The following is a 27,849-nucleotide window of genomic DNA, read 5'->3' as shown; positions in this document are numbered from 1 at the left end:
TCTGTTTACTACGACTCTCTATTTACGACTACTCTCTGTTTACTACGACTCTCTGTTTATGACTCTCTGTTTACTACGACTCTCTGTTTACTACGACTCTCTGTTTACTACGACTCTCTGTTTACTACGACTCTCTGTTTACGACTCTCTGTTTACTACGACTCTCTGTTTACGACTCTCTGTTTACGACTCTCTGTTTACGACTACTCTCTGTTTACGACTACTCTCTGTTTACGACTCTCTGTTTACTACGACTCTCTGTTTACTACGACTCTCTGTTTACGACTCTCTGTTTACTACTCTCTGTTTACGACTCTCTGTTTACTACTCTCTGTTTACGACTACTCTCTGTTTACTATGACTCTCTGTTTACGACTACTCTCTGTTTACTATGACTCTCTGTTTACTACTCTCTGTTTACTACTCTCTGTTTACGACTACTCTCTGTTTACGACTACTCTCTGTTTACGACTCTCTGTTTACTACGACTCTGTTTACGACTCTCTGTTTACTATGACTCTCTGTTTACGACTCTCTGTTTACTACGACTCTCTGTTTACTACGACTCTCTGTTTACTACGACTCTCTGTTTACTACGACTCTCTGTGTACTACGCCTCTCTGTTTACGACTCTCTGTTTACGACTCTCTGTTTATGAATACTCTCTATTTACTACAACTCTCTCTTTACTACGACTCTCTGTTTACTACGACTCTCTGTTTACTACAACTCTCTGTTTATGACTCTCTGTTTACGACTCTATTTACTACTCTCTCTTACTCTCTATTTACTACTCTCTGTGTACTACTCTCTCTCTTACTTTCTATTTACTACTCTCTGTTTACTACGCCTCTCTGTTTACTACGACTCTCTATTTACGACTACTCTCTGTTTACTAGGACTCTCTGTTTACGACTCTCTGTTTACTACGACTCTCTGTTTACTACGACTCTCTGTTTACTACGACTCTCTGTTTACTACGACTCTCTGTTTACTACGACTCTCTGTTTACGACTACTCTCTGTTTACTACGACTCTCTATTTACGACTACTCTCTGTTTACTACGACTCTCTGTTTACTACGACTCTCTGTTTACTACGACTCTCTGTTTACGACTCTCTGTTTACGACTACTCTCTGTTTACGACTCTCTGTTTACTACGACTCTCTGTTTACTACGACTCTGTTTACTACTCTCTGTTTACTACGACTCTCTGTTTACTACGACTCTCTGTTTACTACGACTCTGTTTACGACTCTCTGTTTACTATGACTCTCTGTTTACTACTCTCTGTTTACTACGACTCTCTGTTTATGACTCTCTGTTTACTATGACTCTCTGTTTACTACGACTCTCTGTTTACTACTCTCTGTTTACTACGACTCTCTGTTTATGACTCTCTGTTTACTATGACTCTCTGTTTACTACGACTCTCTGTTTACTACGACTCTCTGTTTACGACTCTCTGTTTTACTACGACTCTCTGTTTACTACGACTCTCTGTTTACGACTCTCTGTTTACTACTCTCTGTTTACTACGACTCTCTGTTTACTACGACTCTCTGTTTACGACTATTCTCTGTTTTCTACGACTCTCTGTTTACTACGACTCTCTGTTTACTACGACTCTCTGTTTACGACTCTCTGTTTACTACTCTCTGTTTACTACGACTCTCTGTTTACTCTCTGTTTACGACTCTCTGTTTACTACACTCTCTGTTTACTCTGACTCTCTGTTTACTCTGACTCTCTGTTTACTCTGACTCTCTGTTTACTCTGACCCTCTGTTTATGACTCTCTGTTTACGACTACTCTCTGTTTACTACTACTCTGTTTATGACTCTCTCTACTCTTACTCTGTTTAATATTCTCTCTTTTACTCACTGTTTACTACTCTCTGTTTACTATCCTCTGTTTACTACTCTCTGTTTACTACTCTCTCTTACTTTCTATTTACTACTCTGTTTACTACGCCTCTCTGTTTACTACGACTCTCTGTTTACTACGACTCTCTGTTTACTACGCCTCTCTGTTTACGACTCTCTGTTTATGAATACTCTATTTACTACAACTCTCTATTTACTACGACTCTCTGTTTATGACTCTCTGTTTACTACAACTCTCTGTTTACTACAACTCTCTGTTTATGACTCTGTTTACGACTCTCTGTTTACGACTCTCTCTCTCTCTTACTCTCTGTTTAATATTCTCTCTGTTTACTACTCTCTGTTTACTACTCTCTGTTTACTACTCTGTTTACTACTCTCTGTCTTACTCTTTGTTTGCTACCCTCTATTTACTGCCCTCTGTTTACTACCCTCTGTTTACTACCCTCTGTTTACTACTCTCTGTTTAATAGTCTCTATCTTACTCTCTGTTCACTACTCTCTGTTTACTACTCTCTGTTTAATATTCTCTCTCTTACTCTCTGTTTGCTACCCTCTATTTACTACTCTCTGTTTATGACTCTCTGTTTACGACTCTCTGTTTACGACTCTCTGTTTACTACTCTCTCCCTTACTCTCTGTTTACTACTCTCTGTTTACTCCTCTCTGTTTAATATCCTCTCTCTTACTCTCTGTTTACTACTCTCTGGTTACTATCCTCTGTTTACTACTCTCTATTTAATAGTCTCTATCTTACTCTCTCTTTACTACTCTCTGTTTACTACCCTCTGTTTACTACTCTCTCTCCCGCTTACTCTCTATTTACTACTCTCTGTTTATGACTCTCTGTTTACGTTTCTCTGTTTACTACTCTCTCCCTTACTCTCTGTTTACTACTCTCTGTTTACTCCTCTCTGTTTAATATTCTCTCTCTTACTCTCTGTTTACTACTCTCTGGTTACTATCCTCTGTTTACTACTCTCTGTTTAATAGTCTCTATCTTACTCTCTCTTTACTACTCTCTTTTTAATACCCTCTGTTTACTACTCTCTCTCGCTTACTCTCTGTTTACTACTCTCTGTTTAATAGTCTCTATCTTACTCTCTCTTTACTACTCTCTGTTTACTACCCTATGTTTACTACTCTCTCTCCCGCTTACTCTCTGTTTACTACTCTCTGTTTAATATTATCTCTCTTACTCTCTGTTTACAACTCTCTGTTTACTACTCTCTGTTTAATATTCTCTCTCTTACTCTCTGTTTACAACTCTCTGTTTATGACTCTCTGTTTAATATTATCTCTCTTACTCTCTGTTTACTACTCTCTGTTTACTACTCTCTGTTTATGAATACTCTCTATTTACTACAGCTCTCTGTTTACTACGACTCTCTGTTTACTACGACTCTCTGTTTACTACAACTCTCTGTTTATGACTCTGTTTACTACTCTCTCTCTCTCTTACTCTCTGTTTAATATTCTCTCTCTTACTCACTGTTTACTACTCTCTGTTTACTACTCTCTGTTTAATATTCTCTCTCTTACTCTCTGTTTACAACTCTCTGTTTATGACTCTCTGTTTAATATTATCTCTCTTACTCTCTGTTTACTACTCTCTGTTTACTACTCTGTTTACTACTCTCTCTTACTCACTGTTTACTACTCTCTGTTTACTACTCTCTGTTTAATATTATCTCTCTTACCCTCTGTTTACTACTCTCTGTTTACTACTCTGTGTTTACTACTCTGTTTACTACTCTCTCTTACCCTCTGTTTACTACCCTCTGTTTACTACTCTCTGTTTACTACTCTCTGTTTAATATTATCTCTCTTACTCTCTGTTTACAACTCTCTGTTTATGAATCTCTGTTTAATATTATCTCTCTTACTCTCTGTTTACTACTCTCTCTTACTCATTGTTTACTACTCTCTGTTTACTACTCTCTGTTTAATATTATCTCTCTTACTCTCTGTTTACTACCCTCTGTTCACTACCCTCTGTTTACTACTCTCTGTTTACTACTCTCTGTTTAATATTATCTCTCTTACCCTCTGTTTACTACTCTCTGTTTACTACTCTCTATTTACTACTACTCTGTTTATTACTCTGTGTTTACTACCCTCTGTTTACTACTCTCTGTTTACTACTCTCTGTGTAATATTATCTCTCTTACCCTCTGTTTATGACTCTCTGTTTAATAGTATCTCTCTTACTCTCTGTTTACTACTCTCTGTTTACTACTCTCTGTTTACTACCCTCTGTTTACTACTCTCTGTTTACTACTCTCTGTTTACTACTCTCTGTTTAATAGTATCTCTCTTACTCTCTGTTTACTACTCTCTGTTTACTACTCTCTGTTTACGACTCTCTGTTTACTACGACTCTGTTTACGACTCTCTGTTTACTATGACTCTCTGTTTACGACTCTCTGTTTACTACGACTCTCTGTTTACTACGACTCTCTGTTTACTACGACTCTCTGTTTACTACGACTCTCTGTGTACTACGCCTCTCTGTTTACGACTCTCTGTTTACGACTCTCTGTTTATGAATACTCTCTATTTACTACAACTCTCTCTTTACTACGACTCTCTGTTTACTACGACTCTCTGTTTACTACAACTCTCTGTTTATGACTCTCTGTTTACGACTCTATTTACTACTCTCTCTTACTCTCTATTTACTACTCTCTGTGTACTACTCTCTCTCTTACTTTCTATTTACTACTCTCTGTTTACTACGCCTCTCTGTTTACTACGACTCTCTATTTACGACTACTCTCTGTTTACTAGGACTCTCTGTTTACGACTCTCTGTTTACTACGACTCTCTGTTTACTACGACTCTCTGTTTACTACGACTCTCTGTTTACTACGACTCTCTGTTTACTACGACTCTCTGTTTACTACGACTCTCTGTTTACTACGACTCTCTATTTACGACTACTCTCTGTTTACTACGACTCTCTGTTTACTACGACTCTCTGTTTACTACGACTCTCTGTTTACGACTCTCTGTTTACTACGACTCTCTGTTTACTACGACTCTGTTTACTACTCTCTGTTTACTACGACTCTCTGTTTACTACGACTCTCTGTTTACTACGACTCTGTTTACGACTCTCTGTTTACTATGACTCTCTGTTTACTACTCTCTGTTTACTACGACTCTCTGTTTATGACTCTCTGTTTACTATGACTCTCTGTTTACTACGACTCTCTGTTTACTACTCTCTGTTTACTACGACTCTCTGTTTATGACTCTCTGTTTACTATGACTCTCTGTTTACTACGACTCTCTGTTTACTACGACTCTCTGTTTACGACTCTCTCTTTACTACGACTCTCTGTTTACTACGACTCTCTGTTTACGACTCTCTGTTTACTACTCTCTGTTTACTACGACTCTCTGTTTACTACGACTCTCTGTTTACGACTATTCTCTGTTTTCTACGACTCTCTGTTTACTACGACTCTCTGTTTACTACGACTCTCTGTTTACGACTCTCTGTTTACTACTCTCTGTTTACTACGACTCTCTGTTTACGACTCTCTGTTTACGACTCTCTGTTTACTCTGACTCTCTGTTTACTCTGACTCTCTGTTTACTCTGACTCTCTGTTTACTCTGACCCTCTGTTTATGACTCTCTGTTTACGACTACTCTCTGTTTACTACTACTCTGTTTATGACTCTCTCTCTTACTCTGTTTAATATTCTCTCTTTTACTCACTGTTTACTACTCTCTGTTTACTATCCTCTGTTTACTACTCTCTGTTTACTACTCTCTCTTACTTTCTATTTACTACTCTGTTTACTACGCCTCTCTGTTTACTACGACTCTCTGTTTACTACGACTCTCTGTTTACTACGCCTCTCTGTTTACGACTCTCTGTTTATGAATACTCTATTTACTACAACTCTCTATTTACTACGACTCTCTGTTTATGACTCTCTGTTTACTACAACTCTCTGTTTACTACAACTCTCTGTTTATGACTCTGTTTACGACTCTCTGTTTACGACTCTCTCTCTCTCTTACTCTCTGTTTAATATTCTCTCTCTTACTCACTGTTTACTACTCTCTGTTTACTACTCTCTGTTTACTACTCTGTTTACTACTCTCTGTCTTACTCTTTGTTTGCTACCCTCTATTTACTGCCCTCTGTTTACTACCCTCTGTTTACTACCCTCTGTTTACTACTCTCTGTTTAATAGTCTCTATCTTACTCTCTGTTCACTACTCTCTGTTTACTACTCTCTGTTTAATATTCTCTCTCTTACTCTCTGTTTGCTACCCTCTATTTACAACTCTCTGTTTATGACTCTCTGTTTACTACTCTGTTTACTACTCTCTGTTTACTACTTTACTCTCTGTTTACTACTCTCTGTTTACTCCTCTCTGTTTAATATCCTCTCTCTTACTCTCTGTTTACTACTCTCTGGTTACTATCCTCTGTTTACTACTCTCTGTTTAATAGTCTCTATCTTACTCTCTCTTTACTACTCTCTGTTTACTACCCTATGTTTACTACTCTCTCTCCCGCTTACTCTCTATTTACTACTCTCTTTATGACTCTCTGTTTACGTTTCTCTGTTTACTACTCTCTCCCCGCTTACTCTCTGTTTACTACTCTCTGTTTACTCCTCTCTGTTTAATATTCTCTCTTTACTCTCTGTTTACTACTCTCTGTTACTATCCTCTGTTTACTACTCTCTGTTTAATAGTCTCTATCTTACTCTCTCTTTACTACTCTCTTTTTAATACCCTCTGTTTACTACTCTCTGTTTACTACTCTCTGTTTAATAGTCTCTATCTTACTCTCTCTTTACTACTCTCTGTTTACTACCCTATGTTTACTACTCTCTCTCCCGCTTACTCTCTGTTTACTACTCTCTGTTTAATATTATCTCTCTTACTCTCTGTTTACAACTCTCTGTTTACTACTCTCTGTTTAATATTCTCTCTCTTACTCTCTGTTTACAACTCTCTGTTTATGACTCTCTGTTTAATATTATCTCTCTTACTCTCTGTTTACTACTCTCTGTTTACTACTCTCTGTTTATGAATACTCTCTATTTACTACAGCTCTCTGTTTACTACGACTCTCTGTTTACTACGACTCTCTGTTTACTACAACTCTCTGTTTATGACTCTGTTTACTACTCTCTCTCTCTCTTACTCTCTGTTTAATATTCTCTCTCTTACTCACTGTTTACTACTCTCTGTTTACTACTCTCTGTTTAATATTCTCTCTCTTACTCTCTGTTTACAACTCTCTGTTTATGACTCTCTGTTTAATATTATCTCTCTTACTCTCTGTTTACTACTCTCTGTTTACTACTCTGTTTACTACTCTCTCTTACTCACTGTTTACTACTCTCTGTTTACTACTCTCTGTTTAATATTATCTCTCTTACCCTCTGTTTACTACTCTCTGTTTACTACTCTCTGTTTACTACTCTGTGTTTACTACTCTGTTTACTACTCTCTCTTACCCTCTGTTTACTACCCTCTGTTTACTACTCTCTGTTTACTACTCTCTGTTTAATATTATCTCTCTTACTCTCTGTTTACAACTCTCTGTTTATGAATCTCTGTTTAATATTATCTCTCTTACTCTCTGTTTACTACTCTCTCTTACTCATTGTTTACTACTCTCTGTTTACTACTCTCTGTTTAATATTATCTCTCTTACTCTCTGTTTACTACCCTCTGTTCACTACCCTCTGTTTACTACTCTCTGTTTACTACTCTCTGTTTAATATTATCTCTCTTACCCTCTGTTTACTACTCTCTGTTTACTACTCTCTATTTACTACTACTCTGTTTATTACTCTGTGTTTACTACCCTCTGTTTACTACTCTCTGTTTACTACTCTCTGTGTAATATTATCTCTCTTACCCTCTGTTTATGACTCTCTGTTTAATAGTATCTCTCTTACTCTCTGTTTACTACTCTCTGTTTACTACCCTCTGTTTACTACTCTCTGTTTACTACTCTCTGTTTACTACTCTCTGTTTAATATTATCTCTCTTACCCTCTGTTTACTACCCTCTGTTTACTACCCTTTGTTTACTACCCTCTGTTTACTACCCTCTGTTTACTACTCTCTGTTTACTACCCTATGTTTACTACTGTCTGTTTACTACTCTCTGTATATAACCTCTGTTTACTGCCCTCTGTTTACTCCTCTCTGTTTACTACTCTCTGTTTATAATCTCTGTTTACTACCCTCTGTTTACTACCCTCTGTTTACTACTCTCTGTTTACTACTCTCTGTTTACTACCCTCTGTTTACTACCCTCTGTTTACTACTCTCTGTTTACTACCCTCTGTTTACTACCCTCTGTTTACTACTCTCTCTCTTTATTTGTCTCTATTCACTTGTCATTGTCTTCTAAAGTGTCTCTTCATATCTCCTCCATTCTTCCCCAAGCTGCATTGCGGTTTTACAGTTTTTTTGTGCCACATTTCATTCTTCACACACGGAAACAGATGCACTCACTCATTCTCTGATTGTCCCTCATTCACTGCATGGACTGACGGACTGCTGTCTAACAAGTGACTGACGGACCGACTGACACTGTTCCTGACTTTTCCATTGTGAGAATGAAGCCTGAAAAGAGAGTCATGATTCACTGGTGTGACCTCACAGTGTACTACACACCAGTGTGTTTACAGCCAGACAGCGCTCACGGTGGACTACACACCAGTGTGTAGCTCTCATCTCTCTGGAGTTTATCATCAATAATGTGAGATCAATTGTTTGGTTCCCACAAGGATAGCTGTGTGTGTGTGTGTGTGTGTGTGTGTGTGTGTGTGTGTGTGTGTGTGTGTGTGTGTGTGTGTGTGTGTGTGTGTGTGTGTGTGTGTGTGTGTGTGTGTGTGTGTGTGTGTGTGTGTGTGTGTGTGTGTGTGTGTGTGTTTCCTTTACTTAACTGTCAGCACAAGGGTGGGTGCAGTGATTTCTAACAAAAATGTCTCGTGAACAGTATGACGTTTTGTCACTTTCCTGTCTAAATCCAAGTAGTGGGTTTGTGGGTTCGTAGCACTAATTTCATATTGTCACACTGTGATTATCGGTCTATGTGCTAACAAGTACGAATGTCTCAATATGGCTGGATATCATCAGAGTGACTATTAAACTAACAGTGACTTACTCCATCCACTTAAGACCATTAAAAGGGCATATCAAATCAAATCAAATCCAATTGTATTTGTCACATACGCCGACTACAACAGGTGTAGACAAGCATTTCGCTACACCCGCAATAACATCTGCCAATCACGTGTATGTGAACAATAAAATATGATTTGACATTACCGTGAAACGCTTACGTACAAGTCCTTAACCAACAATGCGGTGCATAGCAATATACTTAGCAATATACATAGCAATATGCATAGCAATATGCATAGCAATATACATACCAATATACATAGCAATATACATAGCAATATGCATAGCAATATACTTAGCAATATACATAGCAATATACATAGCAATATGCATAGGAATATACATAGCAATATACATAGCAATATGCATAGCAATATGCATAGCAATATACATACCAATATACATAGCAATATACATACCAATATACATAGCAATATACATACCAATATACATAGCAATATACATAGCAATATACATATATACATAGCAATATACATAGCAATATACATAGCAATATGCATAGCAATATGCATAGCAATATACATAGCAATATACATAGCAATATACATAGCAATATGCATAGCAATATACATAGCAATATACATAGCAATATACATAGCAATATACATATCAATATGCAATATACATAGCAATATACATAGCAATATACATAGCAATATACATAGCAATATGCATAGCAATATACATAGCAATATGCATAGCAATATACATAGCAATATACATAGCAATATACATACCAATATACATAGCAATATACATAGCAATATAATATACATAGCAATATACATAGCAATATACATAGCAATATACATAGCAATATACATAGCAATATCACCACAGTTCTTGTAATTAGCACTCGTAACAACACAAGTATATTAGCAACAACATACAATACACAACAGGAGGAAGCATCACTATCATAATACAATCCCATTGAAAGAGGGGCCTGTTTCAATACGGCAGCAATTGAGCGTCCTCAAAGGGCAGGTGTGGATGTGGGACCCGCATGTGTGACTTAATACACCTCTCTGTCTGTGGCCTCTGGATGTTTCTGCACACTTCTCTTCCTTCCTCGTCACAGCACTATCCCGACCTTCCCTCTAACCTTAACCCCCACGGTGACCCTACTCTTCCTCTCTGCCTGCTATGCTGTGTTTGTAGGTTCAGATAGTCACCAAAAAGCTGGACTTCAGCCACGTCACCTCACGCTTGGGTTCCAAGGACAATATCAAGCATGTTCCTGGTGGAGGGAAGGTTAGTACCGGATTGCAGCTTAGCTTCAATGGCCCCCAACCCCATACGACCGACCACACGTCATGACCAATAAATACCACGGAGGGTTTTATTTATTAGTCTACTGAAGCCTCCGCTGGAACAGGTTTGAGACAGGCTGAACTAGACTGATGCAAAAAATAATAACTCCCGCCCGTTTATTGTAGACTTTTCGGTTGGACACCTTTTTCAAGAACCTGACTCAAATTATCTGAGTCACTGTCCTGCAATTGACATTTATTGTCAGGATTCTGTTCCAGTCTAGGAAATGCTACAGTGGTGCCCCCTTTTGGCACTGGCACGTCATTGCCTGAACGCAATTATATATTTATTTTTTCAATTAAATTTATATATACAGTGGGGCAAAAAAGTATTTAGTCAGCCACCAATTGTGCAAGTTCTCCCACTTAAAAAGATGAGAAAGGTCTGTAATTTTCATCATAGGTACACTTCAACTATGACAGACAAAATTAGAAAAAAAAATCCAGAAAATCACATTGTAGGATTTTTAATGAATTTATTTGCAAATTATGGTGGAAAATAAGTATTTGGTCAATAACAAAAGTTTATCTCAATACTTTGTTATATACCCTTTGTTGGCAATGACAGAGGTCAAACGTTTTCTGTAAGTCTTCACAAGGTTTTCACACACGGTTGCCGGTATTTTGGTCCATTCCTCCATGCAGATCTCCTCTAGAGCAGTGATGTTTTGGGGCTGTTGCTGGGCAACACAGACTTTCAACTCCCTCCAAACATTTTCTATAGGGTTGAGATCTAGAGACTGGCTAGGTGACTCCAGAACCAATACTTTTTTGCCCCACTGTATTTTGGTGGCCCCAATTTTCAATCTTTCCTCATCGCTGCAACTCCCCAACGGGTGGGGTCATGCGTCCTCCAAAACATGACCCACCTAACGACGCCCCTTAACATCCGCCAGCTTAACCTAGAAGCCAGCCGCACCAATGTGTCGGAGGAAACACCGTTCAACTGGCGACCCTCCCCTAACCCGAACAACGCTGGGCCAATTGTGCTCTGTCCTACGGGACTCCCGGCCACAGCCGGTTGTGGCACAGCCCCGGAATGAACCCAGATCTGTAGCAACGCCTTAGACTGCTGGTCCACGCGAGAGGCCCAGAGACACGTCACTCAATCACAGTTTTTTTCTTTCTGTTGTTTTTGGACCTTGGCGACAAGAGGCTGTTGTGTGATATATTTTTTTCAGCCAGCATGGTAGCTCTAGATAACCCTCCTCTGCAGTGCCTGCTACTGCCCTTGGCTTAGACTTCTCCTGTCTCTGTCTCTCTAACTCACTCAACACCAAACACCACCCTTCCCTGTCTGACCTCTGACCTGCACAGACACTCAACTCTGATTGGCTCTCCATGCATACTTCCTCCTTTGATTGGTTGTGCTCTTATTACTACTGTTTGCGCTGGACACATTGGTAGAATGGGCAGTACAGAACAGATGGCTGATGATAAAGGTAAATTGATTCAACTGCACGGCGAAGAAGATGGCTGCCATGGCTCTTTGACCGATTTTCATGAAGGACCTCTTCGGTGTGAGTAACTGGGTCTGTTGTACGGTTTGCAGGTTCAGATACTCAACAAAAAGGTGGACTTAAGCAAAGTGACATCAAAGTGTGGCTCCAAGGCCAACATCAAACACAAGCCTGGTAAGGTTTTCTTGGATAGACCTGTTGAGTTGTCATCCTGTATGTACACAGTAATTCATGTATCTCTATGGGTTTGATTGACCACAGCACCTTACTGTCATTATCTTCTCAACTCTATACAAGTATTGATTGATGAAATCCAAAAGTAATCAAGGAACATTCAAACATGACTACCAAAGATGATTATAAAGATTAAACAAAACATCCATAATCACCAACTGATATATTCCTCAGACCTATGCAGTGACTGTGTGTGTCCTACAGGGGGCGGCGATGTGAAGATCGAGTCCCAGAAAGTGAACTTCAAGGATAAGGCTAAATCCAAAGTGGGTTCAATGGACAACCTGTGTCACGGGCCCGGCGGTGGCAACATCGAGGTGAGGTCACCAGACAAAGGAGCCTCATACTGAGTAACTTTGTACTCTCCTTCTCTTCTCTCTCCTTCTCTCCTACTAACATACACATTACAGTGTAGTCTGCTGCATGTCAGATGTTCAGCCTGGTTTAGTCTCGTACGTCTGATATGTTCAGCCTGGTTTAGTCTCGTACGTCTGCTTCATGTCAGATGTTCAGCCTGGTTTAGTCTCGTATCTGGTATGTTCAGCCTGGTTGAGTCTCGTTCATACGTTTAGCCTGGTTGAGTCTCGTAGTCTGTTTCATGTCAGATGTTCAGCCTGGTTGAGTCTCGTATCTGATATGTTCAGCCTGGTTGAGTCTTAGTCTGATATGTTTAGCCTGGTTTAGTCTCGTACATCTGCTGCATGTCAGATGTTCAGCCTGGTTTAGTCTCGTAAGTCTGATATGTTTAGCCTGGTTTAGTCTCGTACGTCTGCTTCATGTCAGATGTTCAGCCTGGTTGAGTCTCGTACGTCTGCTTCATGTCAGATGTTCAGCCTGGTTTAGTCTCGTACGTCTGCTTCATGTCAGATGTTCAGCCTGGTTTAGTCTCGTACGTCTGGTATGTTCAGCCTGGTTGAGTCTCGTACGTCTGATACGTTTAGCCTGGTTGAGTCTCGCACGTCTGTTTCATGTCAGATGTTCAGCCTGGTTGAGTCTCGTACGTCTGATATGTTCAGCCTGGTTGAGTCTCGTACGTCTGATATGTTTAGCCTGGTTTAGTCTCGTACATCTGCTGCATGTCAGATGTTCAGCCTGGTTTAGTCTCGTAAGTCTGATATGTTTAGCCTGGTTTAGTCTCGTACGTCTGCTTCATGTCAGATGTTCAGCCTGGTTGAGTCTCGTACGTCTGCTTCATGTCAGATGTTCAGCCTGGTTTAGTCTCGTACGTCTGATATGTTCAGCCTGGTTGAGTCTCGTACCTCTGATATGTTCAGCCTGGTTTAGTCTCGTACGTCTGGTATGTTCAGCCTGGTTGAGTCTCGTACGTCTGATACGTTTAGCCTGGTTGAGTCTCGTACGTCTGATATGTTTAGCCTGGTTGAGTCTCGTACGTCTGCTTCATGTCAGATGTTCAGCCTGGTTGAGTCTCGTACGTCTGATATGTTCAGCCTGGTTGAGTCTCGTACGTCTGATACGTTTAGCCTGGTTGAGTCTCGTGCGTCTGATATGTTTAGCCTGGTTGAGTCTCGTACGTCTGCTTCATGTCAGATGTTCAGCCTGGTTTAGTCTCGTACGTCTGCTTCATGTCAGATGTTCAGCCTGGTTTAGTCTCGTATGTCTGGTATGTTCAGCCTGGTTTAGTCTCGTACGTCTGGTATGTTCAGCCTGGTTTAGTCTCCTACTTCTGATATGTTCAGCCTGGTTTAGTCTCGTACGTCTGTTTCATGTCAGATGTTCAGCCTGGTTTAGTCTCGTACATCTGCTGCATGTCAGATGTTCAGCCTGGTTTAGTCTCGTAAGTCTGATATGTTCAGCCTGGTTTAGTCTCGTACGTCTGGTATGTTTAGCCTGGTTTAGTCTCGTAAGTCTGATATGTTTAGCCTGGTTTAGTCTCGTACGTCTGCTTCATGTCAGATGTTCAGCCTGGTTGAGTCTCGTACGTCTGCTTCATGTCAGATGTTCAGCCTGGTTTAGTCTCGTGCGTTTACTGCATGTCAGATGTTCAGCCTGGTTGAGTCTCGTACGTCTGATATATTCAGCCTGGTTTAGTCTCGTACGTTTACTGCATGTCAGATGTTCAGCCTGGTTTAGTCTCGTGCGTTTACTGCATGTCAGATGTTCAGCCTGGTTGAGTCTCGTACGTCTGATATATTCAGCCTGGTTTAGTCTCCTTCTGTTATGCTGGTGAATGAGGACCCAAAAGCGATTTAACGAAAACAGAGTCTTTATTCCAGTATATGACAAAAGTAATAATCCTGGATATAACAAGGAGAAAACAAAACAAGAAAAACTTAAATCCACTCGTAGTAGCGAGGACTGACTGGAGACTCGACCATAGACTGCAGGTTGCTTAGGGAAGGCACCGACCGTAGCAGACTAAGACACCTGCTCACACGCAGCATCTGAAGAAGACAAAACACGACAGGGCGAGACCAGGACACAGAACAGCGAACATCATACAAGGATCCGACAAGGACAGAAGCGGAAAACAAGGGGAGAAATAGGGGCTCTAAACAGAGGGCAAAATAGGGGACAGGTGTGAAAAGAGTAAATGAGTGAGTTAGGAGAATGAGGAACAGCTGGGAGCAGGAACGGAACAATAGAGAGAAGAGAGAGAGGGAGGGGGAGAGAGAGGGATAGAAAGAGGGAAGGAACCTAATAAGACCAGCAGGGGGAAACGAACAGAAGGGAAAGCACAAGGACAAGATAATATATGACAAAACATGACAGTACCCCCCCACTCACCGAGCGCCTCCTGGCGCACTCGAGGAGGAACCCTGGCGGCAACGGAGGAAATCATCAATCAGCGAACGGTCCAGCACGTCCCGAGATGGAACCCAACTCCTCTCCTCAGGACCGTAACCCTCCCAATCCACTAAGTACTGGTGACCACGTCCCCGAGAACGCATGTCCATGATCTTTCGTACTTTGTAAATAGGTGCGCCCTCGACAAGGACGGGGGGAGGGAAGACGAACGGGGCGCGAAGAAAGGGCTTGACACAGGAGACATGGAAGACAGGGTGGACGCGACGAAGATGTCGCGGAAGAAGCAGTCGCACAGCAACAGGATTGACGACCTGGGAGACACGGAACGGACCAATGAACCGCGGAGTCAACTTGCGAGAAGCTGTCGTAAGGGGAAGGTTACGAGTGGAAAGCCACACTCTCTGGCCGCGACAATACCTAGGACTCTTAATCCTACGTTTATTGGCGGCTCTCACAGTCTGCGCCCTGTAACGGCAAAGTGCAGACCTCACCCTCCTCCAAGTGCGCTCACAATGTTGGACAAACGCCTGAGCGGAGGGAACGCTGGACTCGGCGAGCTGGGACGAGAACAGAGGAGGCTGGTACCCCAGACTACTCTGAAAGGGAGATAGCCCGGTAGCAGACGAAGGAAGCGAGTTGTGAGCGTATTCTGCCCAGGGGAGCTGTTCTGCCCAAGATGCAGGGTTTCTAAAAGAAAGGCTGCGTAATATGCGACCAATCGTCTGATTGGCCCTTTCTGCTTGACCGTTAGACTGGGGATGAAAACCGGAAGAGAGACTGACGGAAGCACCAATCAAACGACAGAATTCCCTCCAAAACTGTGACGTGAATTGCGGACCTCTGTCTGAAACGGCGTCTAACGGGAGGCCATGAATTCTGAACACATTCTCAATGATGATTTGTGCCGTCTCCTTAGCGGAAGGAAGCTTAGCGAGGGGAATGAAATGTGCCGCCTTAGAGAACCTATCGACAACCGTAAGAATCACAGTCTTCCCCGCAGACGAAGGCAGACCGGTAATGAAGTCTAAGGCGATGTGAGACCATGGTCGAGAAGGAATGGGAAGCGGTCTGAGACGACCGGCAGGAGGAGAGTTACCTGACTTAGTCTGCGCGCAGTCCGAACAAGCAGCCACGAAACGGCGCGTGTCACGCTCCTGAGTAGGCCACCAAAACCGCTGGCGAATAGATGCAAGTGTACCCCGAACGCCGGGGTGGCCAGCTAACTTGGCAGAGTGAGCCCACTGAAAAACAGCCAGACGAGTAGAAACAGGAACGAAAAGAAGGTTACTAGGACAAGCGCGCGGAGACGCAGTGTGAGTGAGTGCTTGCTTAACCTGTCTCTCAATTCCCCAGACAGTCAACCCGATAACACGCCCATCAGGAAGTATCCCCTCGGGATCGGTAGAAGCCACAGAAGAACCAAAGAGACGAGACAAGGCATCAGGCTTGGTGTTCTTATTACCCGGGCGATAAGAAATCACGAACTCGAAACGAGCGAAAAACAACGCCCAACGAGCTTGACGTGCATTAAGTCGTTTGGCAGAACGGATGTACTCAAGGTTCTTATGGTCAGTCCAAACGACAAAAGGAACGGTCGCCCCCTCCAACCACTGTCGCCATTCGCCTAGGGCTAAGCGGATGGCGAGCAGTTCGCGGTTACCCACATCATAGTTGCGTTCCGATGGCGACAGGCGATGAGAAAAATAAGCGCAAGGATGGACCTTATCGTCAGACTGGAAGCGATGGGATAGAATGGCTCCCACGCCCACCTCTGAAGCGTCAAACTCGACAATGAATTGTTTAGTGACGTCAGGAGTAACAAGGATAGGAGCGGACGTAAAACGCTTCTTGAGGAGATCAAAAGCTCCCTGGGCGGAACCGGACCACTTAAAGCACGTCTTGACAGAAGAGCTGTGAGAGGGGCAGCAACTTGACCGAAATTACGCATGAAACGCCGATAGAAATTAGCGAAACCTAGAAAGCGCTGCAACTCGACACGTGACCTTGGAACGGGCCAATCACTGACAGCCTGGACTTTAGCGGGATCCATCTGAATGCCTTCAGCGGAAATAACAGAACCGAGAAATGTGACAGAGGAGACATGAAAGGCGCACTTCTCAGCCTTCACGTAGAGACAATTCTCTAAAAGGCGTTGGAGTACACGTCGAACGTGCTGAACATGAATCTCGAGTGACGGTGAAAAAATCTGGATATCGTCAAGGTAGACAAAAACAAAGATGTTCAGCATGTCTCTCAGTACATCATTAACTAATGCCTGAAAAACAGCTGGAGCATTAGCGAGACCGAACGGCAGAACCCGGTACTCAAAATACCCTAACGGAGTGTTAAACGCCGTTTTCCACTCGTCCCCCTCTCTGATGCGCACGAGATGGTAAGCGTTACGAAGGTCCAACTTAGTAAAGAACCTGGCTCCCTGCAGAATCTCGAAGGCTGACGACATAAGGGGAAGCGGATAACGATTCTTAACCGTTATGTCATTCAGCCCTCGATAATCCACGCAGGGGCGCAGAGTACCGTCCTTCTTCTTAACAAAAAAAAACCCCGCTCCGGCGGGAGAGGAAGAAGGCACTACGGTGCCGGCGTCGAGAGAAACAGACAAATAATCCTCGAGAGCCTTACGTTCGGGAGCCGACAGAGAGTATAGTCTACCCCGAGGGGGAGTGGTCCCCGGAAGGAGATCAATACTACAATCATACGACCGGTGAGGAGGAAGGGAGTTGGCTCTGGACCGATTGAAGACCGTGCGCAGATCATGATATTCCTCCGGCACTCCTGTCAAATCACCAGGTTCATCCTGAGAAGAGGGGACAGAAGAAACAGGAGGGATAGCAGACATTAAACACTTCACATGACAAGAAACGTTCCAGGATAGGATAGAATTACTAGACCAATTAATAGAAGGATTATGACATACTAGCCAGGGATGACCCAAAACAACAGGTGTAAAAGGTGAACGAAAAATCAAAAAGGAAATGGTCTCACTGTGGTTACCAGATACTGTGAGGGTTAAAGGTAGTGTCTCATATCTGATACTGGGGAGAAGACTACCATCTAAGGCGAACATGGGCGTGGGCTTCCCTAACTGTCTGAGAGGAATGTCATGTTTCCGAGCCCATGCTTCGTCCATAAAACAACCCTCAGCCCCAGAGTCAATCAAGGTACTGCATGAAGCAGCCGAACCGGTCCAGCGTAGATGGACCGACATGGTAGTACAGGATCTTGATGGAGAGACCTGAGTAGTAGCGCTCACCAGTAGCCCTCCGCTTACTGATGAGCTCTGGCTTTTACTGGACATGAATTGACAAAATGTCCAGCAGAACCGCAATAGAGGCAAAGGCGGTTGGTGATCCTCCGTTCCCTCTCCTTAGTCGAGATGCGAATACCTCCCAGCTGCATGGGCTCAGTCTCTGAGCCGGAGGGAGGAGATGGTTGCGATGCGGAGAGGGGGAACACCGTTAACGCGAGCTCTCTTCCACGAGCTCGGTGACGAAGATCTACCCGTCGTTCTATGCGGATGGCGAGTGCAATCAAAGAGTCCACACTGGAAGGAACCTCCCGGGAGAGAATCTCATCCTTAACCTCAGCGTGGAGTCCCTCCAGAAAACGAGCGAGCAGCGCCGGCTCGTTCCAGTCACTAGAGGCAGCAAGAGTGCGAAACTCTATAGAGTAATCCGTTATGGATCGATCACCTTGACATAGGGAAGCCAGGGCCCTAGAAGCCTCCCTACCAAAAACTGAACGATCAAAAACCCGTATCATCTCCTCTTTAAAATTCAGGTAATTGTTAGAACACTCAGCCCTTGCCTCCCAGATAGCTGTGCCCCACTCTCGAGCCCGACCAGTAAGGAGTGAAATGACGTAAGCAATCCGAGCTCTCTCTCTTGAGTATGTGTTGGGTTGGAGAGAGAACACAATATCACACTGGGTGAGAAAGGAGCGGCACTCAGTGGGCTGCCCAGAGTAATATGGTGGGTTATTAACCCTAGGTTCCGGAGACTCGGAAGACCAGGAAGTAGCTGGTGGCACGAGACGAAGACTCTGAAACTGTCCTGAGAGGTCGGAAACCTGAGCGGCCAGGGTCTCAACGGCATGACGAGCAGCAGACAATTCCTGCTCGTGTCTGCCGAGCATTGCTCCCTGGATCTCGACGGCAGTGTTACAAGAATCCGTAGTCGCTGGGTCCATTCTTGGTCGGATCCTTCTGTTATGCTGGTGAATGAGGACCCAAAAGCGACTTAACGAAAACAGAGTCTTTATTCCAGTATAAGACAAAAGTAATAATCCTGGATATAACAAGGAGAAAACAAAACAAGAAAAACTGAAATCCACTCGTAGTAGCGAGGACTGACTGGAGACTCGACCATAGACTGCAGGTTGCTTAGGGAAGGCACCGACCGTAGCAGACTAAGACACCTGCTCACACGCAGCATCTGAAGAAGACAAAACACGACAGGGCGAGACCAGGACACAGAACAGCGAACATCATACAAGGATCCGACAAGGACAGAAGCGGAAAACAAGGGGAGAAATAGGGGCTCTAATCAGAGGGCAAAATAGGGGACAGGTGTGAAAAGAGTAAATGAGTGAGTTAGGAGAATGAGGAACAGCTGGGAGCAGGAACGGAACGATAGAGAGAAGAGAGAGAGGGAGGGGGAGAGAGAGGGATAGAAAGAGGGAACGAATCTAATAAGACCAGCAGGGGGAAACGAACAGAAGGGAAAGCACAAGGACAAGACAATATATGACAAAACATGACACCTACGTTTACTGCATGTCAGATGTTCAGCCTGGTTTAGTCTCCTACTTCTGATATGTTCAGCCTGGTTTAGTCTCGTGCGTTTACTGCATGTCAGATGTTCAGCCTGTATCAAATGCCATAGTCGAGATAACAACTTGGAAATGTGATCAACACAATGATAGCATTCTGAAAAACATTTAAGGGAAGATAGTACTTACCGTACCTGTTGGCTATCTGGCCCTGTTTACTGACCGGTGGCCCAGGTACGGTAAGTACTATCTGGCCCTGTTTACCGATGGTCAAGCCACGTTATTAAGTACTATCTGGCCCTGTTTACTGACCGATGGTCAAGCCACGTTATTAAGTACTATCTGGCCCTGTTTACTGACCGATGGTCAAGCCACGTTATTAAGTACTATCTGGCCCTGTTTACTGACCGATGGTCAAGCCACGTTATTAAGTACTATCTGGCCCTGTTTACTGACCGATGGTCAAGCCACGTTATTAAGTACTATCTGGCCCTGTTTACTGACCGATGGTCAAGCCACGTTATTAAGTACTATCTGGCCCTGTTTACTGACCGATAATCAAGTCACCTTATTACACCTTATTACGGCTGTGGAATGTGTCGCTCCCCACTATTTTGCTTGTTTGTGTGTGTGTGTGCGTGTGTGTGTGTGTGATAGAGGGAGACAGAGAGACAAAGAGAGAGAGACAGAAAGAGAGACAAAGTGAGAGAGACAAAGAGAGAAACATAGAGAGAGACAAAGAGAAAGTGAGAGAGAGAGAAAGTGAGAGAGACAAAGAGAGAAACATAGAGAGAGACAAAGAGAAGGTGAGAGAGAGAGAAAGTGAGAGAGGCAGAGGGAGAGAGAGATAAAGTGAGAGAGACAGAGAGAGAGAGACAGAGGGAGATAGAAAGTGAGAGAGACAGATACAGAGAGAGACAGAGGGAGAGAGAGAGATAAAGAGAGAGAGAGAGAGATAGAAAGTGAGAGAGAGATACAGAGAGAGAGAGATACAGAGGGGGAGAGAGAGATAAAGAGAGAGAGAGATAAAGTGAGAGAGACAGAGACAGAGACAGAGAGACAGACATTGCTTTGGCAATGTTAACATGTTTCCCATGCCAATAAAGCCCCTTGAATTGAATTGAGAGACAGAGAGAGAGAGATAAAGTGAGAGAGACAGTGAGAGAGAGAGAGACAGAGAGAGAGACAGAGACAGAGAGAGAGAGAGACAGAGGGAGAGAGAGAGATAAAGTGAGAGAGACAGAGGGAAAGACAGACAGAGACTAAAACACTGTATATATATAATATGACATTAGTAATGTCTTTATTGTTTTGAAACTTCTGTATGTGTAATGTTTACTGTTAATTTTTGTTGTTTTTTACTTTATATATTCATTTTGTATGTTGTCTACCTCACTTGCTTTGGCAATGTTAACACATCTTTCCCATGCCAATAAAGCCCTTGAATTGAATTGAGAGAGACATTGCTTTGGCAATGTTAACACATGTTTCCCATGCCAATAAAGCCCCTTGAATTGAATTGAATTGGGGGAGAGATAAATAAAAAATAAGCAATGGGGGGGAGCATTGTGTTTAGTTTCACTGTACTCTTTCCTCACTGTGTTCATAACAACACTTGAAGACGCTGGGAGGTGTTTTACTAATGACTGTTGACAGCATGGTTCTCTCTTCATGTGGCACCTCAAGAATCTCCCTCCCTCCTCCCCCGTTTCTCCTCCTTGGAGATGTGGGAAGACTGGACCTTCAGGCATAGCAGTTCTAGTCTGAGCAACAGAGAAAGACCGGGTGATGGAAGGGGGGAGTTGGGGTGGAGGAGAGAGAGAGAAGAGGAGGGGAATGTGCACCCTTACAGTGGGGAGATGAGGGGTGAATGGGGATCAGACACAGACTGATTCCCCCATAAGAGGACATGTGTGAGGGGAGTGAGGATAACCAAGAGGAGAGGCTGGTAATACAGGAAGGAACTACTATGGCTCCTCTCCTAGGGACCCTCCATCTTTTTACAACCATCTAGGTGGGTAGGGGATGTCTGTGCATCAGCCAGTCCTATCTAGTGTGATGACGCCTGTCCCCTCAGCCTATCACAGTCCATAATATCAGTCACATGACCACCATCTCAATGGCTGCACCATTCATCTCCTCTGACACTGGGTATGAACTTGATCGTTCTACAATGCATAGAAAGTACATAGTTGATCATAAACACATACGACGGGACATGTTCTCAGTTGGTCCTCCATCACATTCTTTTGGATTTCATCTCAACAATACTTGTATACAGTTGAGAATATAATGACAGTAAGGTGCTGTAGGTCTATTTCAGAGATGTTGTAGTATGCCTACACATGCCTATCATCTTACACAACACTTGACCAGTCCATGTTTACATCATAGTTGTTCTGGTACTCTCTGTGATTTCGGCAGGAACATTTCCTTTGAATGAAAAATGGTCCAAAAAAAACAAGGGTTTAATGGGTTTGAAATGTATTGAAATACCAACTATCTAAATCCCCCTGGATTTTGTCATTGATCCCTTCCATTGTAGTCTTTTTGTGAAATAGAGACACATGATTTATGGACCCTGACATACCGTACTCCCAAACCCCAGTCTAAAGATTCCGATTATTATTATTCCGATTGTTAAATATAGCTGAAGGTTATATTCCCCATCTAACATTTTTGATTTAATATAAGCTCTTTATTTTCCACTTGATTTGATACCGTTAAACCACTCACCCTGGTACTGCAATAGTTTTAATGAGTTTCTTACCATTTGAAGACAACGTCAGCGCCTGTTTTCTTTGAATACTCTTTTTGTTATTGTCCCACTTGTCCTACTGTACACACACTGAAACCCCTGTTCCATTGCCCCAACTGACACCCTGCCACTATGTTTGTTTCTAGGCTGAGGGGGCCCAGGAGATAGCAGAGCGGAATGAGGTTCCCCCCAGTGATACCCCAGTTCCAGCCACGGTGCCAGGACAGGCAAGCAGCCCCTCCCGGGAGAATGGGGTAAAGGAGGATGCCCCCTGCCAGGACCTCCATGACCCCCAGGGCCTGGACTCAAACATCCCTGAGACAAGTAAGTAGAGAGGGGATGTCTGGTCTGGAGAGGGGCCTTTTGAAGTTGGGATACAAAGTCCCTGACCTCCACATTACCTTTGACTTCTTATTCTACAGGCTTCTAATTCTTCTTTGTGTTATCCCTCTACCCTCTTCATCTCAACATCTCCTGTCCCACACTCCTCTCTCCTTCTCTCCTCTCTCTCCTCTCTCCTTCTCTTCTCTCTCACCTTCTCTCCTCTCTCTCCTTCTCTCCTCTCTCCTTCTCTTCTCTCTCTCCTTCCTCTCTCTCCTCTCTCCTTCTCTTCTCTCTCCTTCTCTCCTCTCTCTCCTCTCTCCTTCTCTTCTCTCTCCTTCTCTCCTCTCTCCTTCTCTCACTCCGCTCTCCATCTCCCCTCTCTCACCTTCTCTCCTCTCTTCTCTATCTCCTTCTCCCCTCTTTCACCTTCTCTTCTTCTCCTCTCCTCTCCTCTCTCCTTCTCTCCTCTCTCATCTTCTCTCCTCTCTCTCTTCTCTCACTCCTCTTCTTCTCCTCTCCTCTCTCCTTCTCTCCTCTCTCATCTTCTCTCCTCTCTCTCTTCTCACTCCTCTCTCCTTATCTCCTTTCTCACTTTCTCCCCTCTCTCTCTCCATCTCTCTCTCCTTCTCTCCTCTCTTCTTCTCCTCTCTATCCTTCTCTCCCCTTTTCTCCTCCCTCTCCTCTCTTATTCTCTCCTCTCTATCCTTCTCTCCTCTCCATTTCTCTCCTTCTCTCCTCTCTCCTTCTCTCAACTTCTCTCCTCTTTCCTTTTCTTCCTGCTACAGATTGAGTCTTTCAAGCTCAACTTCTGCTAGAACGCCTGCTCTCGCACGGATCACGGCGCCGACATCATAACCTGGCCAGCCCCAGACAACAGCCCCTCACACCTGCAACCCAGTGTCTCTCTCAATGACTTCCTGGCCTCTGCCGGCTACCCCCAGCCCCTTCCCTCTTCCCCCCGCTAGGGCATGGGGCAACGGAACACTAGCAGGACTCGGATCATGACCCTCAACCCCACACCCTAGTTCCAAACACCTCACCCTTCCTATGATCTAATTCATGTATCATGTTATTACGCCTACCCTGCGCTACCTACCTACCGCTGTCCTGTTCCCATTGGCTGAGCTGACATTGTACATACAGTAGACCAAGCTTCAGGCAGGGTGGGATATCAATGGGAGGGTAATGGAGGCTTGCCATGTTCTCTCTGATTTGTCTGGTTGTGCTAATCTTGTATTAATGTGCTCGGAGGACTTTTCTAGGATCATGGTTTTCCGTTGGTCCCTCTGATCAGGTGATGGGAGGGGCGATGGGCTGTGTTGTATATGAACCTTTTCCTTCCTGGCTTTCTGACAACAGCACTCATTTTAGATCATGTTTCCTGGTCTCTACAAGAGCAGAACATGGCAGTCACAGTAGCAGACGCCAGTCATGTCCAGTATTACAGTACGTACTAGTGCCGTTTTAGTGAGAGCATAATCTACCAGGCAACAGCGGCCTTGAACAAACCTGTTTGCTTCGTACAGACACCCCCATAGACACTACCCAATGGGAAACCCTCCTAGACTCACCTGTGGGTTACGTACGGAGAGTAATATGTGTGTAGCACCCCTTTACTTGTGAGCATGTAGGGCTGCCGTGTCACTAACCATCAATTCACTCACTGGTTCACCTCCCTCCTCTCTTCACTGTCCGTCATCAGAGCATTTGAAACTAGTAGACTGTTTGAACAGTAGGCTATTTAACTCTCTTTAATCTATGTGTTTGTGATGGTGTGTTTGAGTGAATTCTGCTGTAACAATGAGCTGTGGTGTTCTGTTCCGTTTACTCTCTCTCTCTCTCTCTCTCTCTCTCTCTCTCTCTCTCTCTCTCTCTCTCTCTCTCTCTCTCTCTCTCTCTCTCTCTCTCTCTATTTCTCTCTTTCTCTCTATTTCTCTCTCTCTCTCTATTTCTCTCTCTCTCTCTCTCTCTCTCTCTCTCTCTCTCTCTCTCTCTCTCTCTCTCTCTCTCTCTCTCTCTCTCTCTCTCTCTGTCTCTGTCTCTGTCTCTGTCTCTGTCTCTGTCTCTGTCTCTGTCTCTCTCTCTCTCTCTCTCTCTTCTCTCTGTCTCTTCTCTCTGTCTCTCTCTCCCTCTCTCTCTCTCTCTCTATTTTCCTCATCTATTTTTGTAGAAGGTTTTTCTCATCGTTTCCTTCTTTATTAGTATTCTTTCTCGTACAAGCAATACGCTGGATGGTCTATTTACCGTTAGGACTCAGAGAGCTTCTTGTATACACGCAAACATTTATTTTTTATTTTTTATTGAAACAAAGGCACACAGTCATGAAGACGCAACTCTGTTTAGGGCTTTGAGACCGAGGAAGCATGTTGGGAATGTGAGGAGGGAGATAAAGACGGATAAGAACATAGTGCATAGTGAAAGACGTGTCCACTTCAGTGTGTTAAAACCACAATGTGATGGCAGTGGAACATTCCATGTTCAAAACAGTTTGCGTATATAATATGTACAAACTGTTCTGAACGTTGAATGTTCCACTGTCAGAATAGTAGTCTGGGAAAGTTGAAGAAAGTAGAGTTAGGAAGCTTTTATTTTGAATACAGTACAAGGCACTTGTGTGAAGATGAGTTATTTGAAGGGAAGGGTGTTGGAAATTGGTGGAGCTGTGTGTCTTGTACGTGCCTCCTGTCCTGTTTACCTGAAACTGGGATGGAACTCGGGCTGGAAGCTCAAGCTGATGGGCCCTTGTCCCTGGAGAGTAACAGACCCGTCAAGCCGGTGGCTCTGTAGTCTGATTAGGATTTACAATAATTCTATTTTGTAACTAATCCTTGTTGTTGTTCCAGTTCAGCTCTTTTCTGAGGGTTCTGGTCAGATGTGTTTTGACAGTTACAAGTGGACTAGCTGAAGGACTTCTCTTGTCAGGCTATTGGCAGTGGAACATTCGATGTGGCTTATTGTACATGTAGTAATGTATCCAACGATTGCCTCCAATTGCTTTATTTTAGTGCATGGCAAGGTAATATCATGCCCAGAGCAGAAAGCCTATGTGCATTAAGACTTGCAGTGTTGTGGTTCAGTATATTTGTCCTTGGGGGCAAATCATAGTCAGTGGTTTATCTTTCCTTATTATTGCGTTCTTTGCTTTAGACAGTGGGCAGGAAGAGAGTCAGAGGCTGTCATTTTGCCTGAAAATTCTATTGCGGTTTGGTATATAAATCAGCTATACGTTCATTGGGTTTATTTGTGTTGTACTCAAAATGAGGACAGTACAGCAAGTAATGTTTTTGAGTAATGATCTGTTTTCCCCCCCCAACGCCCTGCTAATTCAAGTCAAAATGTAGACCTCCTAAAAGTAGCACCAACACTCCAATATGTGCAAGAATAATACAACTGACATTTTTAATATCCTCTTAAATCAGAGGTATGGAAACTATTAAAAGCACCTTAAAGGCTTGAATATATCGAAGAGGGTTCACCGTGATGGAAATGTGTATTTGATTGAAGGTAGAGGTATCCCTGGATATGTCTGCAATGCATAGGGGCCACTTAACCAACACTGTTAAGGAGCTTAGCACACTCCTGTACAGCATAGAACTGTGTTTCATCTTGATGGCCTCCCATTTTGCTCCTAGGACCACCATGAAATATTGTATTGAGGGTAACAATCTTTTGAGATGTGTGGAATAATCCCCAGAGCCAAATGTTTTAAGAAAATAGATTTTATTGTTATCAACAATATTTTATTTGGAAATTCTATCGGATTGTAGATATTGATATTTGAGAGGTTTGTCGTTAGGCGCTGAGGAGCGCCTGCTGAGGTGGATCGTAGTATGGCCTCTGGTGCCACGTTCCTCTTCTGATGGGGACATGTCCTCCTTGTGCCTGTCCACAACCACTTTTACTATCTCTTTCACCCCTGGTCTTCATGTTCTCTTTGAAATCTCACACGTTTTTATTTTATTTTTAGAAATATAGATTTTGACTGTTTATACACTTTCGCCACAGCAACAACAACAATATGAAAACAACAATTGTGTGTGTGTGGGGGGGGGTGTAATAAGGATGTTAAGTATAGCTTTTATGTTCATCTACCTTTAACAGATTTAATGGTAATGAGTAATATTAATTATTATTATTATTGAGCAAGTCTACCTTTTTTCTAAGAAAAGGGCTGCTAAAGTAAAAGAATGTTCTGGAGATTTAGTGTACTAAAGAAACAACACTTTTTCTATGTGTATTTATCTTGTGTATTTACCTTGTGTTCCCATTGGTGCTGTGGTGGTTGGGGGAGTGTTAGAGGGCTTATGGAAGGCATAGTGGGGTCTGGTCCAGTTTGTGCATTGCTGTCTATTTAACAGCCGTTCTTTCACAAATTGTAAGAGTTTTGTTAACTTTCACATAACCTTTGTCCATCCCCACAACCCCAGTCTTAAGAAATTGAAATACTGTTATTTACAGGAAGACCTTTTTAGATGTGATTTTGACATTGTAGGATACAGTGGACGACCTCGCGTTGATTTGAAAACAAGATACATGTAACACGAAAGGGATTGAAACTAATATGTATGAATTTCACTGTATAACATACAAAATGGGTGGAAGAGGGATTAGAAATCAGAGTTCGTATCGGGTCATTTAGTAACATTGTTCTGCCCTGGAGTATCATGGAAAGCTCCACGTCCTAACACACCTTTGTGTAAGACTAACAGCAGCTGTCAGGTTTGGCTTGTGTTATACTTAGAGTTCTCCAGTGATGCAACAATGAGCTCCATAGATCTGCTTCTAGCTGTTAGCTCACACAAAGTGTACTGATAGAAAACACCTACTCAAGAGCAGAAACTATTGGGATGTGTTAGGATGACTTATGTCAATTTATTTTGTTTTTTTTTGTTTTTTCCTTCATTTAGAATTTATTTTTGGGGGGTTTTGAAAGAAGTGTTTGTGGTTAATTGTTCATTAGTGATGTGATTATTAAAAATGTAATAAAATACAAATGTTTAAGATATTGTGCTTGCCTTTTGATTAATTACGTAATCCTCTCTGCCACAGATGAGCAATACGTACAGGATGTAGATTTACATTGCAAATAGAAAGCAGGAAACATTTTGACACATTCCC

At 43.0% G+C, this 27,849-nt stretch overlaps 1 protein-coding gene across 1 annotated transcript in view; it reads left to right on the top strand.

Annotated features, from left to right (window-relative positions):
* The window catches only part of LOC123991411 (microtubule-associated protein 4-like), a 40,690-nt gene extending 16,041 nt beyond the window's left edge, over positions 1 to 24,649 (top strand). Inside the window, exons 7-11 of the mRNA XM_046292985.1 lie at positions 10,250 to 10,342; positions 11,954 to 12,035; positions 12,300 to 12,412; positions 22,554 to 22,731; positions 23,517 to 24,649. Of these exons, the coding sequence (XP_046148941.1) occupies positions 10,250 to 10,342; positions 11,954 to 12,035; positions 12,300 to 12,412; positions 22,554 to 22,731; positions 23,517 to 23,521 (471 nt within the window). The 3' untranslated portion in view covers positions 23,522 to 24,649. The remainder of the gene's footprint in view (positions 1 to 10,249; positions 10,343 to 11,953; positions 12,036 to 12,299; positions 12,413 to 22,553; positions 22,732 to 23,516) is intronic.
* The last annotated feature ends 3,200 nt before the right edge of the window (positions 24,650 to 27,849 follow it).

Source organism: Oncorhynchus gorbuscha, linkage group LG12 (genome assembly GCF_021184085.1).
Source record: "Oncorhynchus gorbuscha isolate QuinsamMale2020 ecotype Even-year linkage group LG12, OgorEven_v1.0, whole genome shotgun sequence".
Taxonomy (NCBI): domain Eukaryota; kingdom Metazoa; phylum Chordata; class Actinopteri; order Salmoniformes; family Salmonidae; genus Oncorhynchus; species Oncorhynchus gorbuscha.
This window is presented reverse-complemented; position numbering and strand designations above follow the sequence as displayed.